This window comes from Bufo bufo, chromosome 5, assembly GCF_905171765.1.
Source record: "Bufo bufo chromosome 5, aBufBuf1.1, whole genome shotgun sequence".
In the NCBI taxonomy this organism is placed as follows: domain Eukaryota; kingdom Metazoa; phylum Chordata; class Amphibia; order Anura; family Bufonidae; genus Bufo; species Bufo bufo.
Genome location: NC_053393.1, coordinates 58277616 through 58289972, shown reverse-complemented (window position 1 = coordinate 58289972; position 12357 = coordinate 58277616). Strand labels below are relative to the sequence as shown.

The 12357-nt window shown below is 39.5% G+C and overlaps 1 protein-coding gene across 1 annotated transcript in view; it reads left to right on the top strand.

Annotated features, from left to right (window-relative positions):
- CSMD3 (CUB and Sushi multiple domains 3) overlaps positions 1-12357 on the top strand; it is a 1177406-nt gene that overhangs the window by 897580 nt on the left and 267469 nt on the right. The window contains exons 40-42 of the mRNA XM_040431881.1: positions 1122-1310; positions 4675-4852; positions 10998-11143. Coding sequence (XP_040287815.1) covers positions 1122-1310; positions 4675-4852; positions 10998-11143 — 513 coding nt within the window. The remainder of the gene's footprint in view (positions 1-1121; positions 1311-4674; positions 4853-10997; positions 11144-12357) is intronic.

Genomic DNA, 12357 nt, shown 5'->3' with positions numbered 1-12357 from the left:
ACCTAATATAGCAAACATTAATGTAATAAGAAGTAATAAAGGGAGCACATTTATCAGGTGTTTACAAAGTGAAAACACAGTCCTCTGTGACACATCCCATTCATTGAATGGGACAAAGCATCATTCACACCCCCATCATTAAAGTGATCCGTGTAACCTCAAAGATCAAGCAAGGCTGAATTATACTAGGTCATCAACTTTAAAATGTTGGAAAACCTCTTTAATTTTCATAACTAGTGATGAGCGAAGGATTAAAAAATTCGATTCGGCTGCTTCGCCAAATTTTACAAAAAAATTGCTTTGTGACGAACCCCTTTTTGTCACGAAGTGCATTTCTTTGTAAGTAAAGGATGCAATGACAGGGAATGGTGATTGCGCCACCCACCATCTTTGTACCACTCAGATGACTCGTTGGCAGCTGATCGCGGCATCTCATCCTCATCCGTTGAGCGTGAAGAGCCGGTCACAGCCATCTTGATTGAAGATCTAGTGTGAAATCTTGCTCGGCCCTTGATGACATCCTATGTCCCCGCGCACCGGGATTTCATGTGAGATCTTCAATCAAGATGGCGGCGGCCGGCTCTTTACGCTCAAATGAATTAGGTAAATATGTTTTTTTTTTTTACAGCCATTCAGGGAAAATCGATTAGCTACGATGAAGCACGAGGACATTCGGTTTTGCAGCTAATCGAATTTTCCCTAAAATTCGGATCTAATTCCACTTTGTGGAGTTTGATTTGCTCAACAATAATCATAACCCATATCAGTGTTTCATGGAATTCTAAGTCATGTGAAGATGTGTTAATAACTCTTAACTTACTTCTTATTGTTTGTAAATGTCCTATTATTGCAGTTTCTTTTAGAATTGTAACACCAAAGTCATTCTAATTGTATTGTTAATTTGTATTGCTATTTTTTTACTATTTTTATATATTTTTTTATGTAGTAGTATGTTGTAACAGCAACACTGTCATCTTCAGTCTATAGAAAGCAATACATTTCATGAACTGCAAAATTCCCAACGGAACCATTATTTTCTGTTTGGAGCATGAGAACAATTTACAAAATGAGCACAGATCTTACAAGTTTTCTTTACCAGTGTGTCTTTTTCCTTTTCTTAGCATATCAGCTCCAGAGCTGTCCTGACCCTCGGCCATTTCGTAATGGATTTGTAATTGGGAATGATTTCACTGTGGGACACACTATATCTTTTGAGTGTTACCCTGGTTATTCTTTGATCGGAGAATCTGCCCTCACATGTCTCCATGGAGTGAGCCGTAACTGGAATCATCCAATACCTCGCTGTGATGGTATAGTATTTATGATTCATTTTCACTATTTTATTAATAATCAAGAAGCAGAAAGATGAAGCAATTATAGGCAGCCATCGTTCTTCTCACAAACCCATCTACTAACTATACCTATGGTTACTGGCTGCAGCAGGAGCCTCCTCCCAGTGCTCTAGCTTCAATAGGAGAACATAAGCACAGAATTGCAGACGTCTAAAGTAGACACTTTGCCCTAGAAGTAAATATGGCAATCCTTACTAGTTTTCACAAGATTGCTAGATATTTATTGTTAGCTTTCATGTTTCACCAAGTTATATGACTAACATTGATTTTAGACAGCTGAAATACTTGTTCTTTTTTGCTCCTGTATTATGAACACAAGACATCGATCTCCAATATTCTTTCAGAACCAGAGTTGGAGCACCATCAATTTCTATGGTGCTCTAACTCTGGTGATGATGAACAGCACAATGTCTGGTTGTTGTATCCATAATACAGATGCAAAAAAGCACCTTTATAACAGCTGTATGAAAGCAGCCTAAGTGTATGTTATTACTTCCAAAAAGTTCCCCATTCCTGACTTAATCCTCATTCACACGTCCGTGCTTAAATCCGTAAAAAAGGTGGTCAGAGATGCCTCCGTAAAGATGTCCATGACGGATCTGTGTCAAGTCCATGTGTCCTTGTGTTATCCATGCTTCACTAGCACTAAATAGCTGAAAAATCATTTTCAAAGCATCTTTTCCAAATGATGGCATCAGTGTTGTATCCATGGTTTTCATGAACCCATAGACTATAATGGGCGTGATGGATCCGTGAACATGAAACAAAATAGAGCATGCATCCATATTCTTTTACATTGTGAAGAACTTTGACCCATGACACATCCATCAGGTGGTACAGGACAGCCAATTGAAAAGTTTCAGCATATGGACATACCCCCTACCTTATAAATAGACCCGATCTGGCCGCCATTTTACATTCTGTCTTTTGCCAGTGTAGGGAGAGGTTGCTGTGCGGAGCAGGGACAGACTGTTAGGGACAAAAACGCTATCAAATAGGGCACAAAAGTCAGTTTAAGGACTGGTATAGGTGTGCTATTGATAGGTGTGCAGTACAGAGGGGTGTAATACACTTATAATATACTTTCTAACATAGAAAACATATTATACTGGATTTGTATTGTGCAGCAGTGGTGAACGGTTCTGCAGCGATACTGCAACTACACAGAGTGACAAACACTATTAGAAAACATTATTATAACTGGTGTGATATACCAGTCTCCCCCCAAAAAAACTGATAGAAGCGGAGTGTTATATACCAATAATATACTTTCTATATAGTGCATTTGGGTACAGCAGCATTTGTTTGCGGTTTTGCTGTGTTCCTTCTGCTACACACAGTGACAAACGGTATTGGAAAAAATTATTATAACTGGTGTGCGCATGCGCGTACGCGAAAATTATATTTCCGATATTTTGCATTTAAAAAAATAATGAATGGAGATCGCAAATTCTAATAATACATCTGGTATGTCACTGTCCATGTTGTGGGACTATTTGTGCACTTCTAGTAAATATTCCTTGGCTGCAAATATGAGCTGAAGGATTTTCAGGTTCGCCTGCCATTCAAATAAATGGGACCCGCTGAGAACTTGCGGTCTGCAAACATTTGATCGCGTTCGCGAACCGTCCCGGGAGATGTTCGTCCAGGGGCGTAACTATAGGGAAAGCAGGGGAAGGGGCTGCTTTGGGGCCATGACCCAGAAGGGGCCCATCCAGGAGGAGGAAGACTAAAGGATTTGGTCAGGGCCCCCTCAGCAGTATTACACAATGAAATTATATACAGTGACAGTATAGACAATGTAGAAAACGGATAGAACAGCTGCTGGCCCTGGTCTGAGAGAGCGATCTTTACTAGCCACAGGAATGGGGGCGGCATGAAAGGAAGGGATTGCAAAAAAATTACTGGGGGAGGGGGGCCCATTCAAAAATTTGCTGTGGGGCCCAGTCATTTCTAGCTACACCACTGTGTTTGTCCATCTCTAGTGGAGAGTTTGGTGAAGGATTAAGTTCAGAAAAATTATGATAAATGGGTTATATATGGATAGGAGTTAGATCATGGGATGTGATAGGCCACCCTAAAAATATGTTTTTTAGGGAGCACCTAAAACTGTGTATATTGTGATTTAACCTAATTTCTTAGGGTAGGGCATTCCAGAGAAATGGTGCAGCTCAGGAGAAGTCTTGAAGCCGGGAGTGAGAGGTTCAGATTATGGTGGATGTCAGTCGTAAATCCTTAGTGTAGAGCATGGGTTGGGTGGTAAAAAGAGATGAGCGAAGAGATGTTAGGGGGTGCAGCACTGTGGAGAGATTGTTGGGTGAGAACAAGCAGTTTAAATTGGATTCTATACTGTATGGGCAACCAGTGCAATGATTGGCACAGGGCATAGGAGTAACGGTTAGATAGATAGGTTACCCTGGCTGCTGCATTAAGGATATAGGGAACATATGATGTTAGAGACAGTGGACAGACAGTCACTGGTGTTCTGAAATACTGCAGGGGTGATGGGGGATGAAGTGTGTAGTTGTATGTCATCAGCATAGAGATGGTACTGGAAATCAGATCTGCTGATGGTATGTCCAGTTGGGCCTTTGTAGATATCGAAGAGGAGAAGGCCTAGGACTGAACCCTTAGGAACCCTAACAGCAAAAGGGAGAGGAGAAGAAGTTGAGCCAGCAAATGACCAGCAAACCAGGAAAAAAAACAGGAGAGAGCAGTGTCATTTAGACCAATAAATTGGAGCTGTAGGAAATGGTAGTCTACAGTGTCAATAGCTGCATAGAGGTCAAGGAGAATGAACAGAGAGTAGTCACCATTGTATTTTGCTGTTAGGAGGTCATTTGTCACTTTGGTGAGCTCAGTTTCTGTGTGGAATGTTATGTGCAGAAACCAGATTTTAATGTATCAAGGAGAGGGTGAACAGAGAGATAGTGTATGAGGTGAGAGTAGACCAGACGCTTCAGGGGTTTAGCAATCAAGGGAAGATTGAAGACGGGTCTATAGTTAGTTGTTCAGGACGGGTCAAGAGAAGTTTTTTTTATTTTTTATAATGGAGTAACAGTATAGTTTTTGAAAGAGGAGGGGGAGATACCAGATACAGTCTGTTAATGCAGACTGTTGAAAATCACATATTAGACTCCAAAACCTCTGCTCTTACGTGGCTTAAATTTCAATTTTCTAAACATCTCAGTTTAGTAAGTTGGGAAGCTACTTGGATAACTCAAGTACACATACTTGATAAGCTCTTCAGCATGTTTCTCATGAAGTCCCACAGACTCGACAGCAGATCCTTACTATCTATTTTTGTTGAAATCTTTTGCAGCTCTCTGTGGAGGAAATATAACGGCAATGAATGGTACTATTTACTCTCCTGGATATCCAGATGAGTACCCAAATTTTCAAGACTGCTTGTGGCTAGTCAAGGTTCCTCCAGGAAATGGAATATACATAAATTTTACAGTCCTTCAGACAGAACCCATTTATGACTTCATCACTGTATGGTAAGTGCATGTATTCATTGGTTTGGGATTGATTAAACCAACTGCCTAATTATTCTCTTAGATCTATGTTCTTCAAATTAATCTGCATCTATTATTACAGCACAAATAATCATAGAACATTTTATATCTATAAGTGTTTCTTTTATGATCAAACAGAACAAATTTGGCAATGTATGACATGTCCAAGAGACTTTTTTTTCTGTTGATCAAAACTGTATGTAACGGTTACATATTTTAAAATTGCCATTAGTGTCGATCGAGGAGTTCAGCCGAAGACTGTGTGTGCTCGAGTCAGTGTATTTAAATGTAATTTAGCATCTATTTCTGAAAAGTTTCTGCTGGGATTTGAACTCCCAACCCCTTGTACATTAGAGGCAAATACCTTATCCACTCAGCTATAAAGCTGAATGCTATACTGTGTCATAAAAGCCTCATAGAAATTTCTGATGTAGTGAGTATTAACTGAAATGTTTCTGCTGGGATTCAAACTCCCAACCTTGTACATTAGAGGAAAGGACGTTAACTACACTATAGAGCTACATGTTAATCTGCAGAGAAATTTAAAATAAGTCTTCTGCTGAATAGGAATACTCACTGCATCAGAAACTTTGATGAGGTTTTTCTGACACAGTTTAGAATTCAGTTTTATAGCTGAGTAGATAAGGTCCTTGTCTCTAATGTACAACATTGGGAGTTCAAATCCCAGCAGAAACTTTAAAAAAAATTAGATTTAAATACACTGGGGTGTCCCCAAGCACTGACTCCATATATGGGAATAGCTATATATGGAGTCAGAGCAGGGACTCCTAAGCCGAACTAGAGTCCCGACACCCTTCCCTGCCTGGGCTTCTCCCATTGACTTCCATTGTGCTCGGGTGCTCAGTAGAACACCCGAGCATCGCAAAGTGTTCTACAGGGTGGGCCATTTATATGGATACACCTTAATAAAATGGGAATGGTTGGTGATACTAACTTCCTGTTTGTGGCACATTAGTATATGTGAGGGGGGAAACTTTTCAAGATGGATGGTGACCATGGTGGCCATTTTGAAGTCGGACATTTTGAATCCAACTTTTGTTTTATCAATAGGAAGAGGGTCATGTGACACATCAAACTCATTGGGAATTTCACAAGAAAAACAATGGTGTGCTTGGTTTTAACGTAACTTTATTCTTTCATGAGTTATTTACAAGTTTCTGACCACTTATAAAATGTGTTGGATTGTCAATGCAACCCTCTTCTCCCACTCTTCACACACTGATAGCAACACCACAGGAGAAATGCTAGCACAGGCTTCCAGTATCCGTAGTTTCAGGTGCTGCACATCTCGTATCTTCACAGCATAGACAATTGCCTTCAGATGACCACAAAGATAAAAGTCTAAGGGGGTCAGATCGGGAGACCTTGGGGGCCATTCAACTGGCCCACGACGACCAATCCACTTTCCAGGAAACTGTTCATCTAGGAATGCTCAGACCTGACACCCATAATGTGGTGGTGCACCATCTTGCTGGAAAAACTCAGGGAACGTGTCAGCTTCAGTGCATAAAGAGGGAAACACATCATCATGTAGCAATTTTGCATATCCAGTGGCCTTGAGGTTTCCATTGATGAAGAATGGCCCCACTATCTTTGTTCCCCATATACCACACCATACCATCAATTTTTTTGTTCCAACAGTCTTGGAGGGATCTATCCAATGAGGGTTAGTGTCAGACCAATAGCGGTGGTTTTGTTTGTTAACTTCACCATTCACATAAAAGTTTGCCTCATCACTGAACAAAATCTTCTGCTTAAACTGAGGGTCCTGTTACAATTTTTGTTTTGCCTATTTTGAAAATTCAGTGCGCCGATCTGGGTCATCCTCATTGAGATGCTGCAGTAGCTGGAGTTTGTAAGGGTGCCATTTGTGAGTAGCTAATATCCGCCAAAGGGATGTTCGACTAATGCCACTCTCCAGTGACATGCGGCGAGTGCTATTCTGTGGGCTCTTGCTGAATGAAGCTAGGACAGCCACTGATGTTTCTTCATTAGAGACAGATTTCATGCGTCCACATTTTGGCAAATCCAACACTGAACCAGTTTCACAAAACTTAGCAAGCAGTTTGCTAACTGTAGCATGGGAGATGGGTGGTCTCGTAGGGTGTCTTGCATTGAAATCTGCTGCAATGACCCGGTTACTGCGTTCACCAGACAGCAACAAAATTTCTATCCGCTCCTCACGTGTTAACCTCGGCGACATGTCAATGGCTGTAAACAAAGAGAAACTTGTAAATAACTCATGAAAGAATAAAGTTATGTTAAAACCAAGCACACCATTGTTTTTCGTGTGAAATTCCCAATAAGTTTGATGTGTCACATGACTCTCTTCCTATTGAAAAAACAAAAGTTGGATTCAAAATGTCCGACTTCAAAATGGCCGCCATGGTCACCACCCATCTTGAAAAGTTTCCCCCCTCACATATACTAATGTGCCACAAACAGGAAGCTAATATCACCAACCATTCCCATTTTATTAAGGTGCATCCATATAAATGGCCCACCCTGTACTCAAGCACACAAGCACTTTGGTGCTCGATTAATACTAATTGCCATAATATCATGCACAGAGGTTGTCACTCAACTTGCCAAGACTACTGAATAGCAAATAGTTAAGAAGTAACACACTTTTCATTGATGTATTAAAACTCTACGACTTGCTGTGCACTTGAATGCAACATGTTTTGTTTTTTATGTTCTAATTCAGTTTTGACCAGAGGTGAGACTGCATTGTTCCTCAGCAGGATTATTGAAAAAACAAAATATCCCCATGAGCACTATTACATGTCAAATATATACCGTTCTGATGGTGGCCATACAGATTAGATTACTGTCAGCCAAACCCACCAATTCCGGCTGAACTGGTGGCTATGTTCACATCTTCGGTACAAACTACGATAGACTGTTGCGGCAGAACAAACTACTAGAGTTTACTGCATACCGCCAGACACCGCCAGATCCTCATTGACTGTAATGGGACCTGATGAGGACCTGGCTACTTTCTGGAATAAATACCACAGTTAATGGAGATCTGTAGCGTGTGGCGGTATCTGGCTATGCCGGATAAGGTAAACTCTGGTAGTCTGTTCCTCTGCCCGAACACACTACTAGAGTTTGTGATAGAGATTTGAACCTACAGTTAGCATCGAAACTGAGAAAAAGTAGAGAAAAGCAGTTGAATAATACTTCTACCATATCACCAGCATGTATCTAAAGATGTGTTGGGGGTAATATCAATGAGAAAATATCTAGCCAGTATACCACTCAACTCAGTGGTGTACATAGAGAAGTAATGGCCCCATAGCAAGGATTAAACCATTCCCCCCACACAGGCCAGAAGGGTTTCTGCCTAAACCCCTTTCATTGATCCAAGGACCATTTTTCCACTGCCTCATTTGCTAACAGTTGTCCCTTTAGAGGGTAGAGTCCTGACCAAGTTCTCACCTCCAGTAGAAGAGGAGATGATCCAAACTAAGACTGAGCCCCCTCTTGCCCTGGGCCCCATAGCAGTTGCAGGGTCTGCCGCTATGGTAGTTACGCCCTTGGCTTCACTGGTATCACATAAGATATGGGTTCCTACAGACAGCTATAAATTAGTTTTGCTTTTAAAGTGTCTCCATACTGCAGTAATATCAAAAAGTCTCTGCTACTTTTAGGAAAATTATGAATACACTTTCCAAATGAATGTGACATTTATTTAAAACAGTTTGAGTTAAACATAGTGTTCATATATTAAATACAGCCACTGCAACTGAACTGTGTGACATTGTGGCATTTCAGAAGTTACGCAACTAAAATATAAAAAGTTGAAAGAGTGTATCAAGGAAATTAAAATTTATAGAAAATATAAAATTTCCTTCCAGTTACCATGGTTCAGACTAAAATATGCAGCGGAATGCGATAAAACTGACACTCCAAAGATATGCTTAATCATCTTTTTTTACCATTATTATTCAAATATTTTTTTCTACATTCTTCCTTTTGCTATCACTAGATTTTTTTTTATATATAGCAAACACAAATCCTAGAAATCGATGGTAACATTAAATAAGAGATTGATTTATCAGTCTGTAGGATCTTCAATGTCTTGCTGAACCAAATAAATCTTGCAGAAAAAATATCAGTACATAACTTCTTGATCTCTGCGGGGTGGGGGCTTAACATCTTACGTCCTTATATAGACAAAGAAGAGGGTGGGGGCTCCTTTTGCAGGCAGTTGTCTTACAGCTAGAAAAACAAGTTTTGGGGAAATAGGAGAATGGGAAGTCTGATCTCCTGGCCATATACATAAGAATTTTATATATAACATTTTATAATAATGAAAAACTTATTTTTAATATTGGACTCTAACCGAAAAGCAAAGATTTGCTGCTACTTCCACTGGCACATTAGAAGCATCTAAGTAGAGGAACTATCCCATAATATTACCATGAATAGAGCATATGTATCATGTAGGTAGATTTGGACTGATTTTGGTCAGCAAATGGTGGCCTTTGTTATGAGTAGTTCAAGAATTTTAAGTTTTGAAGAGATTGCCACCCTACATAAAAAATGACTCCATTGGTAAATCAGAATGGTTGCATAATTCTTTTAAACATCAGGTTTTATTTACTTAGAGAGATACAGAATTTTTGAATTTTGAATAATTTTGTTGCCGCGGCAATTCATATTGACCTTACCGATTCTCTGCCATTATGGTCTTGATGCTTCCTGCCAGTCTCGTGTTTCAGCTCCTTCTTGACACATACAGATAACCAGTGAAGCCGATCATTGGATGTATTGGTTTATTGTTGCAGCCAGTGATTGACTGTAGTGGTTACATGTTTGTGTCAAAAAAGAGCAAGAAATAGAGACCCGCAGGGGCTTAATAAGGAGAGTATTTTTATTATTTTTTTTTAACATTCTACGCTGTTTTCTAAATCTTTTTTGCTTGCTAGGCAATCCCTTTAAGGTGAGACCTACATGACAAGACAATTTGGGGCTCATTTATGAACTGATATACGCCACATCTGTGGCGTATATCAGTAGCAGATTTTGTCATACGCAACATTTGCAACTTTTCCACCCTAATGCCTCTTTTCCAACAGATAAAAAAGGGGCATGGTGTGAGTGGTGAAGAGGGCTGGCCAGCAGGCCCGTCTCATTCATAATTTTTTATGCCACTTTTTGGCATAGAAAATCGCTTTATTCTATGGCAGCAAGAGATCTGGTGTAGATTTAAGACTGTTGCATGGCCTGCTGGAGGAAGTGTCAAAGTAATGTAGAGGCCTGTTTCTCCACATACCTGGCACTTCTTCCAGTAGCACTGTCAGACTTAAGATTGGGTGAAAAATGCTGGTCTTAATAAATTAGCCCCTTACTGCTGCACATGCACCTTCACTAGTGTTGAGTGAATTCAAGTATCCAAAGTGGACTTCAATCCAAATTTCAGGAAAAATTTGATTCACTGCAAAGCAGAATTTCCTCGCACTTCGTGGTAACGAATCTTTCTTTCCTGAAATGACGTTAAACAAAAAATACATACTCACCTTATCCATTTGTGCGTGAAGAAGGCGTCACGGCCATCTTGATTGCAGATTTTGTGCTCTGTCTTTAATCAAGATGGCCGCAGCAGCCTGTGATTAAATGGATAAGGGGAGTATGTATATTTTTTTTAAATTGAATTAGCACCTGAAAGGCCTTCATTTTGATCTCAGAATCTGCAATCAGCAATGAAGCCAGCATCTGAGGGGTTCAATAACAGGTGCGGCTCCTAGTCATTGCACCTGCTAGATACAAAGGAATGCACTTTGTGACAAAGTAATTTATTAATTTATCATGAATCTAATTTCTTTGTGAAATTCGGCAAAGCAGCTGAATTGGATTTTTCATAACTTTGGTCATCTCTAACCGTCACAAAGGCCTCATTAACATCTCACTGTCATGGTATTAGGTACCATTGAGATATTTGTCTATTTCAATTCTTCTGAAATATTGAAACTCCTTCATCTGGAGTTTACCATTAAAAGGCTATGCTCATAAGAGTTTCATGGAGCTGAAGAGTCAACATCATCTGTTTCAGACAAAGATTGTATTGCATTTAAATTAAACTTTTCATGTCTTACAGGGATGGTCCAGAACAGGCGTCTCCTCAGATTGGACAGTTTAGTGGCAATACGGCACTAGAGTCTGTTTATAGCACTTCAAACCACGTTCTCATAAAGTTCCATAGTGACTTCACAACAAGTGGGTTCTTTGTCCTGAGCTATCATGGTGAGTACAGTACCCCTAGTGAGAACATTTTTATCCCATATGCGTTAGTTGGTTATCTTATTTTTATTTAAGTGATTTTCACCCCAATATATATTTTGGAGGATAAAGTCCAATCCAACATCTTATCATTAAATCATTATAAGTAGAATAAGAAGTTAGCAATAATCTTTTAGCTACTCAAGAAATAGACTGTCATTAACTGATCCCAGCATCAACTGGATTTATTAAAGGGAGCCTTCATGAAAATGATAAAAAAAAATATTCAAAGGAAGTCTGTGATAGAACAGGAGGAACTTAGCAGATAGGAATTAAATTTTGTGGGAAAAGACAAAGTATAACTTGTATTTCATGAATTTAAATTCCTACACATTCTTGGCTTTGAAGTCAAGGAGGCAGTCCTATCAGTGATTGACAGCCTTCCCTCTATGACTGTGCACACATAGATAGCTGTCAATCATTATTAGGACCACCTCCTTGATTTCAAAGCCTAGAATGTGTAGGAATTTAAATGAATGAAAAACAAGTTATCCTGTATTTTTTCCCATTAAATTATATACCAATCTGTTCAGCTCCTCCTGCTCTATATCCTGTTGCCTGGAGCTCAAACACCTTGTTCAACGTTACAGGTTCCCTTTAAGCATCCTTATGCTTCCATTTTTGATGACACATAGGTGGACCTGATTTTTCCAAATCAAACCCAATCATACAGTTGAGGTTCGAGTCTAACATCTAAAAAACGCCATATAGATTAAGTCCAGCTATCTTCTTGTTAATTGCAAGAAGACAAATATTTCAGTCCACTATAATACGAGAAATAAGATTTAAGATAAAAGAATAAAGTTAGCAAAACTACAGGAGTTGTATTGGCAGATATGTCATTGTTACCCAGATTTAACAGAAGCAGGTTTACCTGAAAAATACCTGAATTTTGTCTGCATTGGACAATTGTTTTTGGTAGAAGAATTAATCAATAATAAGTGGCTTGTAGCTTCAGCACCACCTGAGGGAAACTGAAATGCTACACGGTTTCAGTTGAAATCAGTGGGATATCCATGTACATACTGGATCCTCCAGAGATGCTTTTTTTTGGCTTTTTGGCATTTTTTGGCTTTTTTTAACTTAAACAGTTCAGTGTTTATTCACACATTAAGGCCTCATGCACATGACCGTATTTTGCTTCCGTGTCCATTCCGTTTTTTTACGGATAGGATGCG